The sequence below is a fragment of the Cynara cardunculus genome (genome assembly GCF_001531365.2).
Source record: "Cynara cardunculus var. scolymus isolate 2C chromosome LG 16, CcrdV1, whole genome shotgun sequence".
Classification (NCBI taxonomy): domain Eukaryota; kingdom Viridiplantae; phylum Streptophyta; class Magnoliopsida; order Asterales; family Asteraceae; genus Cynara; species Cynara cardunculus.
Genome location: NC_037543.1, coordinates 20,986,057 through 21,011,277, shown reverse-complemented (window position 1 = coordinate 21,011,277; position 25,221 = coordinate 20,986,057). Strand labels below are relative to the sequence as shown.

At 35.5% G+C, this 25,221-nt stretch overlaps 2 protein-coding genes across 8 annotated transcripts; both read left to right on the top strand.

Annotated features, from left to right (window-relative positions):
* Positions 1 to 912: 912 nt before the first annotated feature.
* Positions 913 to 15,486, top strand: LOC112529205 (U-box domain-containing protein 33-like). Of its 6 annotated transcripts, none has more exons than XM_025140342.1 (10): positions 913 to 1,438; positions 1,732 to 1,969; positions 3,251 to 3,372; positions 3,498 to 3,619; positions 4,166 to 4,270; positions 6,091 to 6,544; positions 6,897 to 7,037; positions 9,940 to 10,470; positions 12,766 to 13,518; positions 15,104 to 15,486. In XM_025140342.1, exons 2-10 carry the CDS (start codon positions 1,786 to 1,788, stop codon positions 15,284 to 15,286), a joined length of 2,595 nt encoding a protein of 864 aa, XP_024996110.1. In that variant the 5' UTR covers positions 913 to 1,438; positions 1,732 to 1,785; the 3' UTR covers positions 15,287 to 15,486. The 6 variants fall into 6 exon arrangements, with proteins under 6 accessions (XP_024996110.1, XP_024996112.1, XP_024996109.1 ...); XM_025140344.1 differs by having other exon boundaries at positions 913 to 1,969; positions 12,766 to 13,228; positions 13,316 to 13,518; XM_025140343.1 differs by having other exon boundaries at positions 958 to 988.
* A 2,156-nt stretch (positions 15,487 to 17,642) lies between these two features.
* On the top strand, positions 17,643 to 25,221 carry LOC112529379. Of its 2 annotated transcripts, none has more exons than XM_025140647.1 (5): positions 17,643 to 17,763; positions 20,781 to 21,004; positions 21,915 to 22,148; positions 22,747 to 22,901; positions 24,881 to 25,221. In XM_025140647.1, the coding sequence occupies exons 1-5, from the start codon at positions 17,668 to 17,670 to the stop codon at positions 25,063 to 25,065; spliced, it is 894 nt and encodes a 297-aa protein (XP_024996415.1). In that variant the 5' UTR covers positions 17,643 to 17,667; the 3' UTR covers positions 25,066 to 25,221. The 2 variants fall into 2 exon arrangements, with proteins under 2 accessions (XP_024996415.1, XP_024996414.1); XM_025140646.1 differs by having other exon boundaries at positions 21,912 to 22,148.

The window sequence follows — 25,221 nt, the reverse complement described above, 5'->3', positions numbered from 1 at the left end:
AAGTGAGAAATAGCTGAAGAAACGAAAAAAGTCTGTGAATCATGACCAAAACGAGGAACTGTTTTTTTTACCATCTCCAATAGCTATGCCATTTTTAAAAAAATTGGAGGTTTAGAAAAAAAAACTGCTCCAATAGCTATGCTGAATTTTGCCTAAAATAGAAAAAAAAAAAATCTCCAAATTTGGAAAAAGAAGGAAATGTAGCATACCTGTTAGAAATGTTGGTATCAAAGAAAATATCGTTTATTTTGATGTATTCAATTTTTTTACTTAATGTAGACATAAGGGAAAATTCCAATGAGAAAGATGAAAATGTGGATTGCGAATAAATAATTCATATGTGAATTAATGTTAAATCCGATAAAATCCATTTGAAAATTCATATATAGTAAAACTATAAATAATTAAAATAATAACAAAATAAAAATTATAAATTAAAGACCAATTAATTTTTCATAACGGTCGTTAATTACTATTGTTAAGTGAAAGAATGAAGTGTGTTATGAAAAAGAAAAGCTAAGGATTATCAATACAGATAATTTGTTTTGGGGTAAATTGCATGAAAAAACAACGTACTTTCAAAATTTTCATTTTGGTATCAAATATGTAAAGTTTTAACATTTAAGTACACGGATAACCGGTTGAAGACTAATTTTAAATTAAAAAAAATTAACTTTAGATTAAAATAATACATGTCACTAACCATGTCAGTAAATAATACTGAATTGAATACCATATCATAACTGAATAATACTTCAACCGGTTATCCATATACTTAAATATAAAAATAAAAGTTATAAAGTAGGATGCACAAAATAAAAATGAAGCTTGAGCCAACAAACCACAAAACGACCTATATGAAAAGTAAACTTCCATATGCTTTCGTTTTCTCACATTCTATGACTTCAGTCTGTAATGATATTTTTCATGGTTGAAGGAGAGAGAAAGAGAGACGACAGTTGATGGAGCCCGCCAAGAATTTGCACCTGTAATTTCTCAAAATCCAGTATATTATATGTATCATAGTCAATGGATGCATATAGCTGAAAACAAGTAAACCCTTTAGGGGTAATCATTGTCACTTTTCGAGTTCCTTTTCGATAACATCGATTTCAGTTTTCCAGTAGTTTGGTGATATCTATTGTCAAACGTTTTTTTACCTCCTTCATAATATTATTTGAAGTTTTCGTTATTTATTTTTGAGGATCAATTTAGGTTTTTTGATCAAAGTTAGGGGTTTCAATTCCGGTGTGAAGTGTTTTACTTTGGAGTATTGAATCTGAAGAATGATGTTTATATACATCTGTTCGTGTTTGTATATCGAGTAATTTGAGAGATTAAGGTGTGTTTTCTGGTTTATTTTATACTCTTCATAGTTGGGAAGGAGTTCGATTTTGTTTTGAAGAAGATAAATCTGTATAAATACATAATTTGAGAGGTAAGGGTGTCAGCTTCTTCTCTTTGATTCTTTCTGTTGATAAATAGTTTGATTTTGTTGAAGAAGAATCCACACACACACACATGCACACAGTAACCTGTGATATAAAGGGTGTCAGCATCTTTGCTGTTCGATTGATTCTGTTGATAATTTGCAAACAAATTGGTGAGATGTCAATGGTTGGGACATGAAGGTTTGTGGATATATATATATAGACATGAACATATATAGGGCTTTCAGCATAAGGAAATAACAAGTTTCAGATGGCTGTGGTGAATTCTGTATCGGCACAGGGTGCACAAAGAATCGATCAGATAAGGTATCCTGTTGTTGATAACTCAGAGATCATGGAAATTAGAGGTGAAATTGTTGAGGAAACATCTCCTAGAGAAGTTGAAGATAAAATTTATGTGGCGGTCGGCAAAGATTTGAAAGAGAGTCAGTCGATTCTTAGGTGGGCATTACACAATTCAGGAGGTAGACAGATATGCATCCTTCATGTTCATCAACCTGCAGAGAAGATCCCCATTAGTAATCTTTTTTTCCCTTGTGATTTGTTTCTATTTTAATTTTGCGTTAGTTAATGCTGGGAATTCAGTTAGTTTGGCCGATGTTTGATACATGCTATTGGTTTATCTCTTGATAATTTATAGATTAGAGAAGTTTGTTTACAATAGTTGTAAAAAAGATATTTGAAGATCATTTAATGCTTGTACTACAGGGTAAAATAGGCTTAAGAGCAAAGGATCATGACTCTATGTTCAATGATTCTTATGATGGGTCTCTTTTAGTACTCATAATAATACAATTATTTTGTGTTCAAGATTCTTACTTATTATATCCCCCTATAGTAAGGTATTTAACAAGGAATGCAACATGAACTCATCAAACTTAAATGAGGTTGCTTGATAGAGCATTTTTTCTTCAACATGGAAATTGAAAAGGTTTAATATCTGTAGGTGACTTTGTTTATCATCAAGGCAGACATGTTATTTCACATGTATATGCTAATGATCAGTTCTGATGAGACATGATCATTTGGGCATAGTTTAATGGATTTTATTGGGAATGGGTTTTAAGCTATCGATCTTTGATGTCTTCGATGCTTTCTGGGGATTGATATGTCTCAATCCCAAGAAGGGATTCTGTTATATAAAAGCTATTATGTATTGGATTTGTTTTTTGAGTGTAGGTTGGGCACCTTATGGTAAATTGAAAGCTATCCCAGAGGATGAGAAGCTTCTGAAAGCTGTGGAGAAATAAGATGGACTTAAGGAAAAGCTTAATTATCTATTCTGTTTCACAATGAGACATCTCTTACTTCCCAAAACAGCCTCTCTATCTCTTGGGATAGAGGTAAAATATGCGTACGTCTTACCCCCCCATACCCTATCTTTATAGGGTGGGATACACTGGTTTGGCTTGGTTTTACATCTCTAACTTCCTGATTTTGAGGTATCTCATTACCTCTTTAGGGAGATCTATTTTTGTATTTTGGTCAGGATCACCGTAAAAATTGGTGTCTTTATAGGAATGTGGAAGATTATGCAAATTAGGAAGGATGTTCCTTTTCTCGCTGGTCTTCCATTTGAACTATCATATTTTTGTGTGTAATAACCTTATCTCATGGATAAATAGGATCAACAAACAATATCATGGTAGACCGAATGAACACAAGCCTCATGGTCTATTTTGTGCAATTATAATTTGTAATCAAGTGTTGGTTAAGATGGAGGAGGATCTGTTGTTCAGTTACGACCGAGTGTATGAGCATTTTAATGCACATTTGACAATGTTCATTTAAATTTGCAGTGGGCACAAAATTTCGAATAAACCAACTGGAAGCACATCAAGTCAAGACCTTTCATGATGAGGAGAGGCAAACTATGCACCAGCTTATAGACAAGTATAAGCAGATTTGTCGTGAAGTAGGGGTATCATATCCTTTCATGCTCTTCCAGGAATTTTATTTGCTAAATCCATTATGTGTCTTTACACAATGCAAAATCTCAGTTTTTAACCCTGCTTTCTGGGATCTTGAATCTCCGAATCAAATTAGGTGTCTGTGGAGGTGCAACATATTGAAATGGAATCTATTGAAAAAGGTATTGTTGAACTCTTACTTCAGCATAATGTCAGAAGGCTTGTCATGGGAGCAGCTGCAGACAATAAATATTCGAAGTAAGTTATAAAGCTTCATAGGTTGCATTGCCATTAAGAGACGGCCCTAGAAATTTTTTCAAGTGGTGGAACCATTTGACTATAAGAAACAAATATATGGATATTTTCACAAAGTCAACAATGCTCTGGTGGTTAGTTCATTGCTTTTCATATATGAGGTCCTGTGTTCAAGTCTTTTATTGCAAGCTTTTTTAGAAACATAATAGAAGTCTTTTATTGCAAATTCTTTTAGAAACATAATGAATCTGAAATTAAAAAGCTAAAAACTAAGAAAATGACACTAATGGGATTCGAACTTGGGTCTGGGGTGGAAGAAAAGTCTTGCAAAATGGGAAACTTGTGTCCTCATTGTAGTTTCAAAATATTTACGGTGACACACAACAAATTGATACGGTGGCACTTTTCACGATCCTATAATTTTTTACACTACAACGGAGGAATGGAGCGGTGACCCGTGTCACCGTATGCACTACACTGGGTCCGTCGCCATTGCTTGATTATAAATGAATCTTACATTTCCATGCTTATCTTTCCTTGACAATATAGGAGAATGGTAGACCTGAAGTCCAAGAAAGCCATCTATGTACGATTACACGCAGCTGCTTCCTGTCAGATTCAGTTTATATGCAAAGGAAAAATCATTTTCACTAGGTATGCTTGACTTTCTACTCTTGTGTCATGTGTTGAATCAGCTTTTTCTCGGTGGGGGATAGGTGTGGCAATTGGTATTCATGGATAACCAGTTTTTTCTGCTTTTACTGTAAGCCAGACGTAGTTTTACTCCTGTCCTAGTAGTTGTCAGTATAGCGTTCTGTGTTTCATCTTATGTCTCTCTCATTGTACTGTTGTTTGTTTACACACACTCCTCCACTACTTCTCGCATATGTTTCTTTTTAATTTTTGTTTTGCAAGCTGGGGGTCTTCACGAAACAGCCTCTCTACCCCTTGGGTAAAGACAAAGTCTGCTTACATCCTACCCTCTAGACCCTACCTCTGTGTTGGATATAGTGCATTTGTTTGGTTTTTATGGGTAGCTCATTCATCGGCTGGATAAAATTCATGTCGGAACCCAATTAATATATAGGTATTAGATGGTGTACCCATGACTATGGGTGATTGGGTAACCATGGATGCTCATTTATGTACAATATTTCCAGGGTCTTCAAGTCTTGCAAGAGACGTGTGTTTTATTCACTGAATATAGTATATGTATGTGTGTGTGTGTAACCTGAAGCTCCAAAAGCATCAGAACAAAAACAAGCTTCAAATCAAAGGTAGAACAATATATTTAAATATCATTTATGAGATTTATCTAAATACCATAAGCAACCATCAAGCCTCCAATTCATATAATAGGTCAAGGATAGAAACTAACATATATAAGATCTTCCTAAGTGTTGGATACAATACAAGTAACGTTGACAAGTAGAAAAGTATTTAAAGTGAATAGAAAACATTTAACTTTAAGAGTAGTTCTATACTAGTGTTTAAGCTTAGGTATTAAAACTCGACTTTTTTTCATTCACCCTTGAAGGCCGTGTCCAATTAAATTTGGGTATGGCCGTATGGCATAAGGCATTATTGGCCTTATTTTTTGGAGTACCCACCAGTGTCTGCAGGTATAGGACGGATGAATGAAAATGTAAATCTTAAGAATAGTAGTCACTGGTATAGGTAAAAGGATTGCGGAGTCTAGTAGGGAGATATATTTTGGGGCAATAGTTTATACAAGAAAGAAGAACCATTGAACATTTAGGGTGCGTTTGGTATCTAGATAGGATAGAACAGGACAATGTCCGTTTAGTATTTGGTAAGACAGAACTGGATGGACAGAAGAGATAAAATGACCAATTTACCCCTAATGAGTTGTTTATATATTTTGATTAATTTATGTAATTTATTAAGTTATAATAAGATAAATATTTTTTATAATAAAATATATCATTAGAAAGTTTTCTTCACGACAATTAAATTGACACCAAAATAAAAGGTTCATATAGTTGCCAATTTTTATTTTGTACCTTTTCTACATTATTATTTTTATTATTAATATTTTAATAAATTACATAATTAATCAAAATATAGAAACCGTATTAAAATAATATTTTGAGGACAGTAAAGTGAAAGTTTAAAGAGCATAAAATACAATAAATAAAATTTAAAGAATGAATAAAATGTAAAGAGGGAGATGTATTTGATGTTTTAGAAGAGAATTAGAATTCCTTTTGAGGTTATATTGGTAAAATATATGTCTGTTCCACTTTGTTCCATGGGTGGGGACAGGGGGTGGAATACGCTTGTTCCACTCTGTTCCATATAAAACGTGGAACAGTGATCCTTGTTTTGTTCTGTCATATCCGGTGTACCAAACACACCCTTATTAAACATGTATAGGCCACAAATATGGTTAGAAACGACCAGAAGTTAATTGAATCTATGTGGAAACTAACGATTCTACTATTTCAATGCAGGCAAAGCAGGTTGGATGGACTTGGTGCTTCTATTTCATCTCCATCACTCCTACCAGATACAAACTCTGATTCTGAACAGAGTTCCTTGAGGTCAAAATCTGTTGGTGGAGCACAAAATACTAGATTAAGGCTCAATAGTCTAACTCCCGAGTACCACAGAGGCATGTCTGACAATCGTGGGATTAGAAGACCAGTCATCACATTGCCAAATGACAATCTTGAGTCAACTCCAGTGAGTAGGCTAAATGCAGGAAGGGCCTCTGATGAATGGAGTGTGATTTCACAGAGAAGTCCTTCGATTGGTTCACGATTGTCTACATGTTCTAGTGACCTGGTGGATGATTCAGCTCTGATCCCATATGCAACAATCGGAAGTGGTGAAATTAGATCAGACTACAGTGCTGTGCCTGGTTTCTTAGAGGACATTCATCGTCCTTCACCTCCCAGTGTCCTAGTATGTAAAACTAATATCCTTGTCCTTCACACTTCGCTGCTACCTACCATACTTGTTTCCTTTTATTTTTTGTTTTTGCAAGCCGGGTCTTCACGCAAATAGCCTCTCTACCCCTTGGGGTAGAGGTAAAGTCTGTATGCATCCTACCCTCCCAAGGTCCTACCTCTGTGGAGGATATTCATATACCGAGTTCGTTTGGTTTAGTTTGATATCTTTCATGTAAGCATGTTGTGTGATCGAATATGTTGATGTGCAACTGTTTTTGTACATTTTCAGTGGTAGAACCAGATCATGTTTACGTTTCCCTATCTTAACCCTTTGGAGTTCATTAAAATTTTATGTGAAACTATAGCAGGAAGGAGGTATGAATGATGAGCTTTACGATCAGCTTGAACGAGCCATGGCGGAGGCAGGCAATTCCAGACGAGATGCATTTGAAGAGTCTATCAGGCGCAGGAAGGCAGAAAAAGATGCCATGGAGGCTAAACGCAGGGTAAGGTTCAAGTCTTCATCTCAACTAAGGCTCCTTTTCATATTTCTTACCCTTTTGCTGCTTATCTGCGGCCTATACTTATGTTTTCTAGTTTCTATTTGTTTTATTTTGTGCAATCCGGGTGTGAGGTGTCTCTCAGAAACAGCCTCTCTTTCTCGTTCGATAGGGGTAAGGTCTGCATACATATTTTACCCCCAGACCCTACCTTCGGGTGGGATATACATATACAGGGTCTGTGTGGTTTGGTTTGCTTTGTGGTTAACTTCCTACATTTTTCTTTGATCATTCAATGGTTCTCATCATTCTAACATAGGGGCTGTTTGTTTGGTTTTCCATTAAGTCCTGTATGGATGAAGTTGTCGAAATCCCATTCTTTTTTCATATTTTTCTTTTTTTTGTTTGGGGGGGTCTTTTCATAGGTAGAAGGAACATGTTTTTTAATTGGGAGGGGAAGGTTTGACCAAAACTTGGCTTTCTGCATAAAGCTTCCCCTAGAAGCATACTGAATAAGCCACTTTCTACATCGTTAAGCCACACTACCAAACAGTCATGTATAGCTAACCAAATAAGTTGTGAGGCCCATTAAGCTCATTAAGCCGCTAACAAACAGGCCCATAGTAGGCTTCACCACTGTATTCGATATCTTTTTGGTGTCACATCCATCCCACATCGGTAAGTACGAAATGTGAAGCTTCTTGTAATTCCTCTGGCAGTGGACCACTAATAACTTTTGACCATTATTTTAGTTAATTTCGAAGTTATTCTGTAGCTTTGCTGGTTTGGGCTTGGGGCATTACAGAGGGTAGTTAAATCGCTTGCTCCTTGAGGTTGTCCTACGTTGGGTTCATGTGTTTCTTGGGGAGAATTGGATTATGATTCCAGAATTCATTTAGGTTTCTATTTAGGCCTGATGAGGTCGTTTCAGGGTGCATTTGGTACACTGGACAGGACAAAACAGAATCGGGATCACTGTTCCACGTTTGACAGGACTTTTATGTGGAACAAAGTGAAACAGGCGTGTCCCACCCCACCCCACCCCACCCCATGGAACAAGGTGGAACGGACTTATGTTTTACCAATATAACCTCAAAATAAAACCTAATTTTCTTCTAAAACATCAAATACGTCTGCCTCTTTACATTTTATTCATTATTTAAATTTTAATTTATTGTATTTTATGCTCCTTAAACTTTCACTTTACTGTCCTCAAAATATTATTTTTGTACGCTTTCTATATTTTGGTTAATTTATATAATTATAAATATTAACAATCTATACTATCTTATTAAGCAAATTTACTAAAAATCTTAAAGTCTTAAAATATTAAATGACCAAGATACCCTTCATACTACCCTTAAGTCACTTTTTCACCCCCTCCTCTCTCACATACACTCACCCCCTCACATACACTCACCCTCTCAAAACCGATTTTTTTAAATTTATATTTTTTACCCCTATAATTAGTTAATTAATTTACTTTACGTTCTTTACTTTTAAATGTTTCATTTTAATTTATACTATCTTATTAAGCAAATTTACCAAAAGTCTTAAAGTCTTAAAATATTAAATAACCAAGATACCCTTTATACTACCCTTAAGTCACTTTTTCACTTTTTCATTTTTTCACTTTTTCACTTTTTCACCCCCTCCTCTCTCACATACACTCACCCTCTCACATACACTCACCCTTTCAAAACCGATTTTTTTAAATTTATATTTTATACCCCTATAATTAGTTAATTAATTTACTTTACGTTCTTTACTTTTAAATGTTTCATTTTAAACTTTTATCAAATTAACATACATAATCGTATATCAATTAAAACATGTTTAAAAAATACATTTTTATTTTAACAAGTTACACCATTATAATCGTCTCGTTAATATCTTCGAAATGAGTCCGATATTGAATAGTTTTTGACTTAATTATATTATTATATATTATATATATTATGAAAAAATATTTTTAATATTTATGATTTATGATTTATACTTTTATAATTATTTATTTATATATATACTATATATTTTAGGATCAGACTGTCCAAATTGCACTATATAATATGTTCAGAATTAATATATTCTTGGGGTTTTTGAAATATATACATACATGTATTAATTCAACTTTAATCTGAGTTTCTAGACAAGAAAGAGGGTAAGCAGTTGAAATTTCATTCTAAAACCCATCTTTTTTGGTCTTTTCATAGCTTATGATCTATCAAATTTGTAGTTTTCTTTATTGGTTTTGAGTGTTTATTTTAAAACTCAAGGTTTTTGGTTCTTTTCTCTTGGTGTAAATCAAACACATTTGTGGAGTCGTTTAAATATGTTGGATTTTAAATATATTGGATTTTAAACTGTCATACAATTTTTTTCATCGATAGTCTGTAATTGGAACCATAACTCTTATTTATTCAAATTGTTTTAATATGTAAAGACCAAGTGTAACATATATCATCGTTAAATCTTATCTTATAAAACCAGTGGAACTTCAAAATCGTGATAATTCATGGCTCCCGCTGCATTGCGTGGGTACACAACTAGTAATAAAATAATATGGAAATGATATAAAATAAGAACTGGAAACTACATTAACTTTTTAGTTCGGTGTCATGTTAATCGTGTTCTCGAAAATTTTCTAATGATACATTTTGTTATAAAAATATTTATTTTATTATAATTTAAAAAAATTACATAAATTAATCAAAATATATAAAAGATATAAACAACTCATTAGGGTAAATTGGTCATTTTATCTATTTTGTGCTGTCCAGTTTTGTCTTACCAAGTTCAGCTGTTATACCTTGTCCTGTTCTGTCCTGCCTATCTGGACACCAAATCCCTCCTTCGGGTAATTTCCTAAAATTGTAAACTATGTTGTAATATTTGAATAATCTTACAGGTTAAAAGATCTGAAAGCTTGTATGCCAACGAATTGAGACAAAGACGAGAGATTGATGAAGAGCTAGAAAAAACTAAGGAAGAACATGAAGATATCAAGAAGGAGCTAGATGAAGTCGCAGAAGAACTCCGCATGGCACTTGAACAGAAATCGTTTCTCGAAAGTCAAGTTGCAGATTTTGATCAGACTATACAGGAGCTGGAACAGAAAATGTTTTCTGCCGTTGAGCTACTGCAGAATTACAAAAAGGAACGTGATGAATTGCAGGTAGAGTGTGATGATGCACTTAGATCGTTAGAGGAACTGAGGGAGAAGCAAGCAGAAGAATCCTCGAGCTCAAGCACGTCCCGGTTATACACCGAGTTCTCGTTCTCAGAAATCAAAGACGCCACTTGTAACTTCGACCCGTCTCTTAAGATTGGAGAAGGAGGTTATGGAAGCATATTCAGAGGTTTCCTTCGGCATACTGACGTGGCCATAAAGATGTTAAACTCGCATAGCCTGCAAGGATCCTCGGAATTTCATCAGGAGGTATGATGGTTATACCTTCTTCTTGTTCAATTTTAATTATCTAAGATTTGAAATTGCTTTTTTGCTCAACAAACATGTATTGTTTCTCGGGAAATTGACAAAATAGCCAAATCACCAAATAAGGTTTCATTTTTTAGCCATTTTCTGACCCAAATTCACTCTTTAGCCAATCCTTATGTGGAAGGCTTACGCATATGCGTAAGGATTGGTTTTTGGCAAAATAAAATAAATAAAAAAAGAATCCTTACGCATATGCGTAAGGATTCCACTAGAATTGCGTATGCATAAGGATGCTACTAGAATTGCATATGCGTAAGGTTTATGCGTAAGGATTCCACTATAATTGCAGCAACCTTACGCATATGCGTAAGAGTTCTTTTTTCTTTTGGCCGAAAACCAATCCTTAGGCATATGCGTAAGCCTTGTGTATAAGGATTGGCTAAAAAGTGAAACCACCTATCAACTTTGGCTATTTTTGTAAATTTTTCTTGTTTCTCTTATCAGGTAGTTTTTTTGGGTACGATTGACCCAAAAAAGCCACCTACTATTAATGATGGTTCATTCAACTATATACTTTTACTTGAAACTTAGGTTGGACATGGCAACTTTAGGCATTTCTGAGGACATGATCTATGATAGGAGTTTGGTGGAGACGTAGGATTAGGGTTACTCGTATTTTATCTTATATGTTCTTTTTCCTTTTCCGTACACTTTTCGCAAGCCGGGGGTCTTCACAAAAACAACTAATCTACTCTTTGAGGTAGAGGTTAGTCTGCCTACATCTTACCCTAAAACGTCCTGTAGGCCCCTTCGAGCTTTCAAGCTTCGAATCAACTAGTCATGGGCCTGAAACAGAGTCCTGTAGCAAAAGTTATGGCCGTTTAACCGGGATGCCCCTTAGCCCTATCATGGGCCTCCATGAACAGTAAGGCATGGTCCTCCATGCCAAGGCCCAGATCATGGTGTGTCTTCTTAAGTTAACTTTGAAGTTTTCTTGATCTGTGGAAGTTGTATATTGGCTCTTTAATGCCTTCCTTTGTCTAAGTTTGGACCATCCTAAAGAATTAGATACCTTGTTGTATCTTTTGTAGTTTTTATCTTGTAAATAACCTCCTATCATAGGTGGAAAAAAGGTCTGCTCAGCTTCCTCATGGACAATTCTTTAGGCATATGATTGCTTAATTTGATGACCTGACGGTTACTCCCTCCGTCCCAAAATAAGTATCAACATTTCCATGTTAGAGTCTGTTTGTTTGCAGCTTAATGGGCTTAATGGTCGTGTCTGGTACTGCATGGTTCCACTCTGCAAGAACTTGTTACTGTGAAAAAATATGCTAGACGCGCTTACTCGCAGCTTATTTGGTTAGCTATACATAACTGTTTGGTAGTGGCTTGATGATATGGAGAGTGGCTTAGGGGTTGTTTGGTTGATTTTCCATTCAGTCCTGTATGGATAAAGTTGTCTGTGTGGATTAATCTGTCTGTATAGATTGGGAAAGTTTTCGTTTAGGAGGGTTTTTCATAGATGAAAGAAGTGTTTTTTTTTTCTAATCCAGAGGGTTAGGTTTGGAAAAAAAATTGGCTTTCTGCATAAAGCTCTGCCCTAGAAGCTTACTGAATAAACCTCTACCAAACAGTCATGTATAGGTGACTAAATAAGCCACCACCAAACAGGTATAGCTGACTGAATAAGCTGTGATCACAGGCCCTTATTCAGTAAGCTTCTAAGAGGGAGCTTTATGAAGAAAGCCAAGTTTAATCAAAAGCTGGCCCTCCCAATTAAAAAACAAAGCTCTTCCATCTATGAGAATACCCTCCCAAACAAAAACCTTCCTGATCTATACAGACAGACAAATTAATCCACACAGTAAGCTTTATCTATACAGGACTTAGGGGATGTTTGGTTGATTTTCCATTGAGTCTTGTATGGATAAAATTGTCTGTTCATAGGCTTTCTGCATAAAGCACCCCCTAGAAGCTTACTGAATAAGCCACTACCAAACAATTATGTATGGCTAAATGAATAAGTTATAAGTCTCATTAAGTTGCTAACAGAAACAGGCCCTTAATGGAAAACCAACCAAACAGCCCCTTATTTTGTCCCGAAATTAGTGTCCACTTTCAAAAACAAATGCCTACTTTCCGATATTACCCTTGATTGAGAAGGACAAACTCATTACTCCCTCTATTATGAAATGTAAAATTGTCATTTAGTTGATTAAAAATTGTAATAATCACATATTTCTAAGAATGTGTGCCTTTTTTTCATGGTCGATATTATTCTCTATATGTCAGGTCGATGTTTTGAGCAAACTGAGGCACCCAAATCTTGTAACCCTGATCGGAGCCTGCCCTGATGCTTGGATAATCGTCTACGAGTATCTTTCTGGCGGAAGCCTCGAAGATCGGCTCAACTGCAAAGACAATACTCCTCCATTGTCGTGGCAAAATAGAATCCGAATAGCTGCTGAACTTTGTTCGGTTCTTATTTTTCTTCATTCTTGTGATATCGTTCATGGTGATCTAAAGCCCGCTAACCTTCTTCTAGACAAGAATTTGGTTAGCAAATTAAGTGATTTTGGAATCTGTCGCGTGCTCTCCCAAACCGAGTTTTCAAGCAACTACACATCTTTGTGCTGTAGAACCAGCCCGAAGGGTACATTTGTGTATATGGATCCAGAATTTATTTCTACAGGAGAGCTTACCTCAAAGTCAGATACGTACTCTTTTGGTATTATTTTGTTAAGGTTATTAACGGGTAAGTCACCTTTGGGGTTAACGAAGGAAGTGCAACATGCGTTGAATAAAGAAAATTTGAAGAATATATTGGATCCGACGGCTGGAGATTGGCCGTTTGTGCAGGCACAACAGTTGGCTCTTTTAGCGATGAATTGCTGTGATGTTGTTCGTGAAAATCGGCCAGATCTTGCATCAGAGGTGTGGAAGGTGCTTGAACCGATGCGGGTTTCATGTGGACTCTCGTCGTTCCGATTCGGTGCAGAAGGACGATGCCAGATTCCACACTACTTTAATTGTCCAATCTTTCAGGTTAGTTTTCAACTTTTATCCCTTCCCTTTTTTGAAATCACTATTAATGATCGCAATTAGCCAAATTAGACAAAAACGGTTGGAAAGCAAGGACTTGGACTTGGGTTATGTTCGGCAAACTAGGTGATGAGCTAGTTGTTGGCTGAAAAGCTAGCTGATGGCTGATAAAAAGTAAAACTAGTTGTTGGCTGAAAAGCTGGCTGTTTGCTAATAAGCTAGCTAAATTTAGTTGCATTTGGTAAAACTTGCTGATAAGCTAGATGCCGATGTGAAATGAACTGATAGTACATGTTGAAAAATTATTTAATTTTAACATATAAGGGGATAAAAAGAGAATACCCATGGAGCTTATTGAAAAGTTTTTTGAAGTAGTTTTTCAAAAAGCTAGTTTATGGCTAACCAAACAGGATTTTTTCAGTAAGCTTAAAACAAGGATTTAGCTTGTGGTTAATAAGACCAACCCATATAAACTATAAGATATGTGGAACACCATCAGATACTCTTTCAAAAGAGCCCGGAAGGAGTGTTCCAACGTATATAGAAGAGAAAGGGTCCAAAGTCTAGTCAATATGACACTCGAACACGCCCCTTCCAAAGGAAGCTAGCCCATAGCAAAGGCGGAGCCAAGAATTTTGTTAAGGGTGGTCCTCTTTAATTAAACTCTCTCTCTCTCTCTCTATATATATATATATATATCTCTCTCTCTCTATATATATATATAGAGAGAGAGAGAGGGGCGCCAAATCAAATACAAACCGCCTAAATGTTAAACACTGTACAAACCAATCTCAACCATCCGTGCAGATTATCAATTCAATGTCAACGGTATGGATTAAATCGGTTCCGAAATTTACTCTTATCAACAATTGATTTGGTAACCGCCTAAAAATTTCAAAATACACAAATTCAAGGGCCACGATTGGTTTGTACGACATTTAGGTGGTTTATGATTTGTCCTCTCTCTGTATATGAGGTTTCAAATACAAACCATAACCAACACTTATGTTTAGGAAACAATCGAGATACTTATGGATGATAATCATGATTCATTCTTTATAATCGAGATATTTATGGAAGATGATGAAGTTCATTCATTATCATCATGGCTTTAAATTATAAAACAATCGAGATATTTATGAAACCAGATATTTATTAGACTAGATAAACGTTTGAGGTTGGTTTGTAAGAATTACATTATTTGCCGGTGACCCCTCTGGGCCAAAGCTCCTCTGCCGCTGGCGTATAGTGTCGAATCCTGGAGTGGTAGACTTTGGCCTATAGTGTCGAATCCCATTAGACTACTCTTCAAAAGAGTTCAAGTCTAACCAATATGACACTCCAACACGCCCCCTTAAGGGAGGCTAGCCCATAGTGTCGGAGTCTCTTTAAGTGGTAGACTACGACTCTGATACCATGTGAGAATATCCGGAATCCCATTAGATTACCCTTCAAAAAGAGCCCTTAAGGAGAGCAACAAGATACGCAGAGGATAAATGGTCTAAATTTAGTTGATGTGGGACTCTTACAGACATTAAAAAACTCGACCGCAATTGGTTTAACAAAGATTTGGTTTGTGGGGGCGCAGGAAATGATGCAAGATCCAGTGGTGGCTGCTGATGGATATACTTATGAAGCAGAGGCATTAAGAGGATGGTTAGACAGTGGACATAACACCTCACCCATGACCAACCTTGAGCTAGCCAACTCCAACCTTGTCCCTAACCGTGCTCTTAAATCAGCCATTCAAGAATGGCTCCAACAATCATGAACCATTTTCCCAGTTTATTACATACATGTGTATACATAGATGAAAAGAAGTTATGTCTATATATTATAGGGGTTTAATCATTTGAGAACTCGAAAGTTTGTGAGATTCGTGAGAACAACTACTTTAAGGTTTTGTTTCACGTGATTTTTTCCATCTAAGTATAATATTTAATGTATTGATTAACATATATTTGTTTTATAGACTTGATTTCCGGTAAGAATATAGTTGTCATGAGAAGGGTAAGTAGGGATTTCCACCCTTGGATCAATTCTAAGAAGTTCAATTGAAAATACCCCTTTTAAGCTAATTCATGGGTTATTTTGGGACTTACTTCGGATCATTAGATCAACACACCAGCTTTCGTCTTGTTTCTCAATGTGTTTGTTTCATATGTATTCAGTTTACAATATGAAACTTTTTTACGTGTATTTTTTTGTTCACAAATACGCCAAAAAGGTTCATATTGTAAACCGAGTACATGTGAAACGAACACATTGTGAAACAAATATATGTTAATCATTATATTAAATTCTAGTCATAGATGAAAAAATAATAGGAAATAGCACATGATTCATTGGTTTTTTTTCTTGATTAACTTGGATATCCAACCCGCTATGCGAGCCGACTAATCCCAGGGCAACCACCTGCTTTGCAGATAGCCCAGAGTCACCGCATTTGAACCTTCGTGCCCTCTTGATATATATATATATATATATATATATATATATATATTGCATTCTTGTATGGACAACTAACGATATTTGATCTTTGCGTTTTATGTATAAGTCAGGTAGGATCTTTGTATTCTTTTATAATCCCGTCTGAAGAATTTTATCTGAATATGTGGCTTACAGTTGTGTTTTCTAATTGTTTTACTCGACCTTTTCGTAAGCCGGATGTTTTTTTTGGAAACGTTACTGTTTTTTGAGATGGACAAATGTAACTTTTTTTATATATACTATCCTTGAGATCATACATTAGTTGCTATTAGAATGTTACATGTTAATATTATATGTTGTTTTCTAATTTTATCGCTACCCCCATAACTTCTACCAAACAGTATCGGTCTTTGTATTTATCTCAACAATCCCTTGAATTTATATATGCTTTTTTATCGGTTACAAGATTCTGTAAAATGTCTTATATCTGTACTTTAAAAATGTCTCAAAACATGTATTTCATCAAAAATACTGCTACGACATACAAATGTTGAAAGTGTGATAATTTTGTAAGAACAGGTGATTGTAGACAATTTGTGAAAATATAAATGCGGAAAAAAACATGGGATTTTATGCACAAACAAGTATCTGGTTTCAAATCACAGATTTATTCACGTTGATCATTCAAATTGTCTCAACATACCATTTAGATGACTGCTAATGAATCTTCAGTGGAACGACACAAGGGGCGAGATATTCGAGAAGCAAACAAGTACTCTCGGACCATGGTGAATCAAAGAGCACGGTTACAAAAATGAACTCAGAATGTATAACACTATCATTTAGTGAGTACATCATTAGTGGCATATGCATAGGAAATTTTGGAAATTACATCTTTTCTTTATTACTGATAATTATAAAACAGATTTCAAACGAACTTGAATATGAGTTTTAAAAAGCTGCCAACAAAAAGACCCAACCCTTGTTAAAAAGCTTGGTTTCTGGCCCCTAAGCCCGACACAAGTCAATATCCGGAAAGGTGTCAAAGCCTAGGCCTAGCCTAGACCTCAATTCCCAATTAAGCCAAGCTTTTTGTCTAGGCCCGAGCTAACCCTGTCAAAAAGTTCGGTTTTTAATCCAAACCCAGTACAAATCATCTCTCGAAAAAACCCATATATAAGCCCAGTCAAGTACACAAAACATATACTAGGAGTTGTTTGTTTACCTCATAATAGTTCCATTAAAAGGTAACCTCTGAATCATTAAGAGGTGAATCTTGTTTGACAAAAAAAAAAGTTTGCCTTTTAATGGTTCTAAAATCCTCCGAATGATTTTGTATCCTGGATCTCTCTTAACAATTAAGAGCCCTAATTTCATTGTACACAATTACCAAACAATTATATTTCATTTTGCACTATATCATGAGAGCCTCTAAATCATTCTGATCACATAATCATTCTAGACCAAACCATTCAACAATTGTCAAACAGCCCATTCATCTATTCAAAAAACAAATCTAACAGTTTTCTAGAAACTTTTATAAAGTATGTGCAATTAAAAATAAATGAAAACAAAAACAAAAATAAAAATTTGGATGATAAATAATAAATCATTGGACACTTGTCATGATACTATTGGTTCAACCACGCAAGTAAAAGAAGGATTTATTACCGACCTCCCGACCTTCGTAGGGAGCAGCTCGTAACGAAATTCTAAACAAAAATGGCGCAAGAAATTGAGACTCCGACGTCAACAACAGCATCAGGATCCGAGAATCCACCGAATCCGTCTAGTTCATCAAAATCCGATCCTAAGCAGGTACGAAGCTTGATTGATTTCAATTTTGTTTGTTACTACAGATTTTGACATCGCAAGCTTCAAGTAAAGATCCGTTTTAGGGTTCTTTTTTTTTTGTTTTACAATTTTCCTAAAACCATTATTTGATTGTTTTCAGTTTTTGTGTGTATGTGTCTATAGGGCATGATATTAATGAGGACGATGATCTGTAGGTGTAAGTTGATATGGAAAATATTAATGTTGCTAATACGTGCAAAACCCTAATGGGAAAATTGATGTGGAATTTTACCAAGAATCATATAAAATGCTCAATGAATTCAACACGAAAAAACAAGGACTTACAAGACGAAGATTCAATGCTGGATGCTTTATAGATTTAAGACGAATAATTTCCTATAGGTCGCACTTGTTACAAAGTTTATTGTACACTTCCTGTATTTGATGCATTTGCCCAACACCCTCGTGAAAAATTTGGTGTACTTGTAAGACAAGTTTATACGTTAAGCATCTGATCCTTGGTCTGTGATCTTCGTTGTGACGTTATAGCTTTTTGTATCTTCACTAGATTATGGGAATTGGACAATTTATGTGTTTTTCTTGTGAGATTGTGATGACTAGTTTAATGCACATGTTAATATTGAGCTAGGTATTTTGGTACCTCTATCTGTGCTGTTCTGTGATGCATTTATGTAAACTTGCTGTATTAATATGCTGCTGTTTCTGGTTCAACCATGCAGAAATGGCAGCTCCGTTTGCCATGTTTTACCTTTGAAATTTCATTCAAGGTTTATCTTTCCTACAGGTTTTTGGTTGTAGTCTACATATATAAGAGAGTAGAACCTTGAATAGACACACTGTTAGTTTCTGGGATGGTTTTTGGTTGTAGTCTACACCATCAGCTATAAATAACTTATTAAGGTTGCTCTAGGTACTAGATTATTGGTGCTTGTGAACGGTTATTTTTCAGTTTCCTTTCTGGGATGGTATTAAATACTCCATCTGTCCCGAAAGAAATACATCTTTGACTTGACATGTAGTAATTCGGGAGTACTTTGACTAATAATCTAGTACCTAGAGCAACCTTAATAAGACAAAGTGAAAAAGCTCGTGCACTGAAATGAGTATCACCAGTAACTTGTAGTAATTGCTATTGGGAAAATAAATAATTTGGATTGGAATCTTACTAAAAGATGAAATGTTTCACATTTTTTGGAAGAAGCCAACATCAGAAGTGTTCTACTTTTTTCTGGGAAAGAGGGAGTATAGCAACTTTGGGCGCTCTATTCATCAAATCCAGCAGACACACAAAACCCATCATAGATAGTGAAAAAGAGGAAGAAAAAGAAGCAAGAGAAGATTCAAGTGTGTGTGGTTATGTGAGCTAGAAAGAGAAGTGGGTTGAGAAGAAAGAAATAATCTGTACAAGGTATTTTGGTCACTTTATTGACCCATCTTTAAGTAGGGAAGAGTAGCTCACTTGGCATGGATGGCGACGCCGTTATGGTGTAAGAACAGTGGGATGAAACGGTTTCCTCATTCTACTTCAGATATGGAGTGGATTACATGTATATATACATACATACATATATGAATTTGTGATGAATAGTGCTTAAGAAAGAGGTCTTCCAATTGTAAGGCATTATGTATCTAATATGCGTGGTAGAACCTCTTCCCCGAGCATTATCCATCATGTGAGTTACCTTAAACACTCTTGCATGTGTGTATGTATGTATGTATGTATGAGGAGAGAGAGATGTGGCTTGTCCTACTTTCCAGTGGCAGAGCTGGGAGCCACACAAATACGAATTGTGGGTTGAGTGCATGGTCAGGTTGCCCTCCCAACCATGCTCTATCTTTTTTCAGGAAATAGTTCTGCTACATCTCTAATAGAGTAAGGCCATATAATCCCTTGTTGAGGCTCTGTGTAATGTGACTACTCTGGGGGCTTCTGCCCCTGAAATTGTCACTTAATTGTGTTCCCTCTGGCCCTCCGTGAGAGAAAAAAGTTAGCTGGCACAGTATTGAAGATCAAGTTGGATATAAAAGAACTGAATGGTTCTTTTCCCAGCTGCCTTTATGGCTTGTTCCAAAAAAAGTGAAAAGGTACCACACTTCACCTGGTAATATTAACAGAATGTGTATTGAGGGATCTGGTGAGTTTAGCATAATACTAGTGGTTGGAAACCGTCTGGTATCTTCACCTGTTATCCCAGGCATGGCACCAGAATTCATTTCATTATGACTAGCAAGGGGGAGATATGCTGCATGCTGCCATTTATCCAGCTAGATAATTAGTCAAATTATATGTTAAGAACCTTGTCTGGGTGGTTTTTAGCAAAGTTAAGCTTCTCGACTCTTGTTCTTAATTAACTTTCATAGAGAAAGTAATACAGAAGATGGAAGATGGAAGAGGAGTGGAGAGAAATTGAGAAGGTTGTATTCCAAATGATGATGAAAATTAGAGGAATGCATGGGTTTATATGGTACTTGAGAGACTAATCTAGAAATCTATTTAAGATATCCAATTTTATGATATTTAAGAAACCTATTTAACTCCAACCCCTAGACTCCACATAATTACATTAATGTTATTATGTTAAGGTCAATCTACAGAATATGTTAATGCTACCAACTACCAACTAAATAGAAATATGTACATATTTTTACCTTCTTTATTCAGTGGGTGGAGAATGAAAATGGATTTCATTGATGGTGTCTTGTTTGAAAATGGATTTCATTTATGCAACTTGCTTTGCTGAGAACAGCATGTAGTTAATTAAGCAAGAAGTAGCACCCCCGACTACATGGAAGAGATGTTAGTGTGCTTAAGGATTTTTGCTTGATCATCCATAGTTTTCACAATGTTTGATTGTATGCATATTTTAATAAATTTAGTTCGACCAATATGAAACTCTATTAAACCCCGTATTTCTGAATTGATTACATTGGGCCCAAAAGCTCTTTGGATGTGCAACTTTTGTGAAAGCCTTTGTCATTGTAATTTCAATCACCTAATAATCCATCTATCTTTGTTGCAGTTACCACCATTCTATGGCTTTGCAGCACCAAATGGCGAACTCCCAATGTTTCCAATCATGTATCCAACACTTGTTCCTGGTATATACCCTCCCCAGCAAGGTCAGGAACAAATGGATCATGGAGCTGGCATATATGCAGTTCCCACCTTTCCAAATTCATTCATGGGGCCAATTGCTGGATTCCCATCCAACCATCTCATCCCTTTTACTTACAACGTTCCTACGTAAGCATCTTTTCAGCTTCTGTAGCCAGTCATTCATCTTTGCATAAATTTCAAAATGTTTCTGATTCATAGAATCTGGATTCATCCATATTCTACTAATGTCTCTTTTATGATAAGCAAATGTGATTGTACTTTATGATTCTTCAAATATTCACAAATACATTCGTTGAGGGAACTGTCATCTATTCTATTAATATAACAGTGAAAAGGTTTCACTTTTGATCTTATGATAGATGAGTAAATTGATTTAGAGAATTAAATTCTTGGTCTGCAAAAAAGATGCATTTTTTTGTTGAGCGTCTTGAGATTAATATATTTTCACTAACCCTACCCCTTTGGCTGATAAAGAAGAAAATAAATATAATATGGTGTTGGTGTAAACATATAATTTCTGCTAAAATATTACTCACTCCATCCCAAAATAAATATCCACAATGAAAATGACCCTTTTAAGAATGTGCAATTATTACACTTTTTAAATGATGAAATCACTCTTTTACCTTTGATAATAGAAAGAGAAACTTTCTCCATCTCATATTTAAGGGTAGAATGGGAAGTTGGAAACTTACTTCTAAAAACGGACACTTATTTTGGGACAAACTAAAATAGTAATGCGGACACCTAATTTGGGATGGAGGGAGTAATATCAAAACTTAGAGTGATCAATAGTAGCATCTCTAGAATATTTATACGATAATCGAAATGTATAAAAAATAATTCATTTATACCTTGTACTTTTGGTGGTTGATAATGTATCAGCATTCAGCCTAACTGAACTATACAATTTTGTTGATATTCTTCTTGTGGGTAGATGACAAGAAGTTAATATGGAGAAATGTAGGATGATAAAGTTTCATATTATGAAGTATTATTTTATTAGAATTTATTATTCTGTGTCTAAATCTAGCAGTGGACCGAGTCCTTCTGAAGCTGGAACAGGGGGTGAGGAGCAAGGGCAAGTAGGACAGCAGCAACAACAGCAGGGTGGACAACAAAGACAAGTTGTGGTCAGAAGATTCCAAATTGCAATTCATCTTGATTTGTTGCTCATATTAAAGTTGGCAGCAGTTATTTTTTTGTTCAACCAAGATGGCTCAAGAAAACGGCTTGTTTTACTCATATTTTTCGCTTCACTAATTTATCTGTAAGTCATAAAACTCCGTCTTCCTTTTCGCGTCTTCCGTTTCAGATAGTACTACCTTTATTCGAAATAAAGGTTTTTGTCGGATTTTAGAGAATCTGATGTACAACTTTCCACTCCAAAATTGATTTACATTCGGTTCAAGGGAGATAATTGATAACTACATGAACTATGCAAGACCTAAAGTACTACAGATAAAAGAGGAATTGTGGTGAAAAGAACTTGGGGAGTGCTAAGCTTAAAATTTGACATTCGAACATGAATAAAGAATGGGAAATTTACATAAATAGCCAAAGCAGATAGGTGGTTTCACTTTTTAGCCATCTTCTAACCTAAATTCACTTTTTAGCCAATCCTTATGTAGAAGGCTTACGCATATGTGTAAGGATTGGTTTTCAGCCAAAAAAAAAAAAGAATTCTTACGCATATACCTAAGGTTTCCACTTTCTGCGTAGGGGTTGGCTAAAAGGTGAATTTGGGTCAGAAAATGGCTAAATACTCAAACCTTATTTGCTGATTGGCTATTTCTGTCAATTTCCCATAAAAAATCTTAAAAGTTTATCCTACTGGTCATAATGAACCTTTCTGTGAGGTGTATCAGGTATCAAACTGGAGCTCTTGCACCATTAATACGATGGCTTTCACAAGGAATGCAGAGGGCTGCTGCACCTCCTCAACAACCAAGACCAGCTGCTAGGGCAGATAACGCCCCTGCGGCTGCAAGGCAAGAAAACGAGAATGCCCCTTTGGTAGCAGGTATTGTCTCTTTTCTTCTCACTAATCAGTAGGTTGACATATACTTTAAAAACATAGATAAATAAAATTTTGACTGTGTGAGCGTCTAGATCATCGTCAAATGCCGGACCATTTACCTGATGATTATCGCATTTGCTTTTGTTTTATCAAACATGAAAACCCTGATTGTGTCTTCCCAATTTCTTACTTTCCACAGTATTGTCCAATCTGAACATGTTTCAAGATGATCAATGTGATGCATGTCGAATGAACCAGTTTGGCTCGTTAGAAGTGTTCATATTGAATTTCTGTGGGCATACTAGTTGAAGATCAGAAGCACAGAAACTTACATCATGCTTTTGAGATATATATATATATATATATATATATATATATATATATATATAGGGTTGGTTCCGTTGAGAAGGAGAGTTAAAGTGAGAAGCATAAGAAGGGATGTCCACCCTTGGATGCACATTAGGATGATATACACCGAGATGCACAGGATCAATCCCCATATCAAGGGATCTCCAGAGCCTTTCTTATGCTTCTCACCTTAACTCTCCTCACACGATCCTCCGCTTATATGTATAGGGTGGTAATCATTTGAGAACCCGGTTATTTGTGAGAACTGTGAGATCCAACCATATCCACTATTTTAATGAGCATTCACAATATGATTTACCATGTCTAGATTTAATTTTTGAGACAAAAGCCACTCATGCCTTGGATCAATGAGCATCAACAGTATGAATTACCATGTCAGGGTTCAATGTTTGAAATAGAAAACACATTTGTTTGGATTAAGTAAGTAATCATAGTGTGAATTACCATGTATGGGTTCAAGTGTTCAACATGTGTGGCTCTAAATGGATCTCACAATTCTCACAGAATATAGAGTTCTCCCCTGTGAAGGTGCGGTTTTTTTATGTTCACAATGTTTTGTTGTGAAGTTTCAAGTGTAAAAAATGGTCTCACAGGTCTCACGAAAACATGTTGGTCTTACGTGATCCCAAGTCTCTCTCTCTCTCTCTCTCTATATATATATATATATATATACACATCATAGTTATCATGATAGACATATATTTGCACACAATCAACATGTTGAGTCAATGGATGGATGACTAGGCTCATTCTGTCTTGTTCTCTTTTGTTTTGAATTTTTGTTAGCAATACTAGGTATGAATATATATCATGATAGTTGATGATATTAGTCCAAACTGAACGAGCCTAGTATTATCCCATTCAGAGGTGGGGTCTGGGGGTAAGATGTAGACAAACCTGACCCCTGAAAGAGTAGAGCAATTGTTTCATGAAGACCCTTGGCCAGGGAAAAGTGTGTGAAAGGGTGAAATGCAACTATGCTAAAATTTGAAAAGCTAGACATGAGTATACGATAGCAATACAACTAGATGAAAGAAAGAATGATAGATATGCTAAGTTTTGAGAAACTAGGTATCAGTAAGCAACAACAATATAAATAGAAAAACATCTACGTGCATTATGTGCTCTTTTTCATTGTGTTATATAGTAAAGTTCTAGAAACCCCTTCGTTTTAGCATAAATTTTACTTTTGCTTAGCAATACTCCCTCCTTCCCAAATTGAGTGTCCAAATTACTATTTTAGTTTGTGCCAAAATAAGTGTCATTTCCCGTTCTACCTTTAATTATGAGATGGAGAAAGTTACTCTTTTGTTATCAAGGGTAAAAGTGTCATTTTGGTTATTTAAAAAGTATAATAGTTGCACATTCCTAAAATTGTGTGCCATTTTCATAGTGGACATTCATCACGGGAAACGGGATGGAGGGAGTATGTAATTATTATACTGTTTAATTAACTAAATGACAATTTTACCCTTAGTAATAGAGGGATAATAAGTTTCTCCGTCTCATAAATAAGGGTAGAATTGGAAATAAAAATGTGGACGCTTGTCTTGGGACAAATTTCCTTGGATATGGATTTACTTATAAGACTGATATGATTGTTACTAAATCAGATGGAGAAGGTGCAGCAGAAAATGAGAACCGGGTGGCGGGTGATGTAAATCAGGGCGAGAACGAACGTGAACATGGTGGTGAATTGAATGGAAACAACAGATGGTGGGGGATCGTAAAGGAGATACAATTGATCGTTTTTGGCTTCATCACTTCTCTTCTCCCCGGCTTCCATAACATCGATTAAGAACCAAATTGTTAAACGATTAGGTTTATATACTTCGGCCGTCATTTGCCAGAGATTGCAGGTTTGAACGTTTGCTATTTCAAGAAAGTTCAAAAAATATGATGACATTTTGTATCTTCAGTTTTCCTTATATGGCAATATCTGAACATGTTTGAG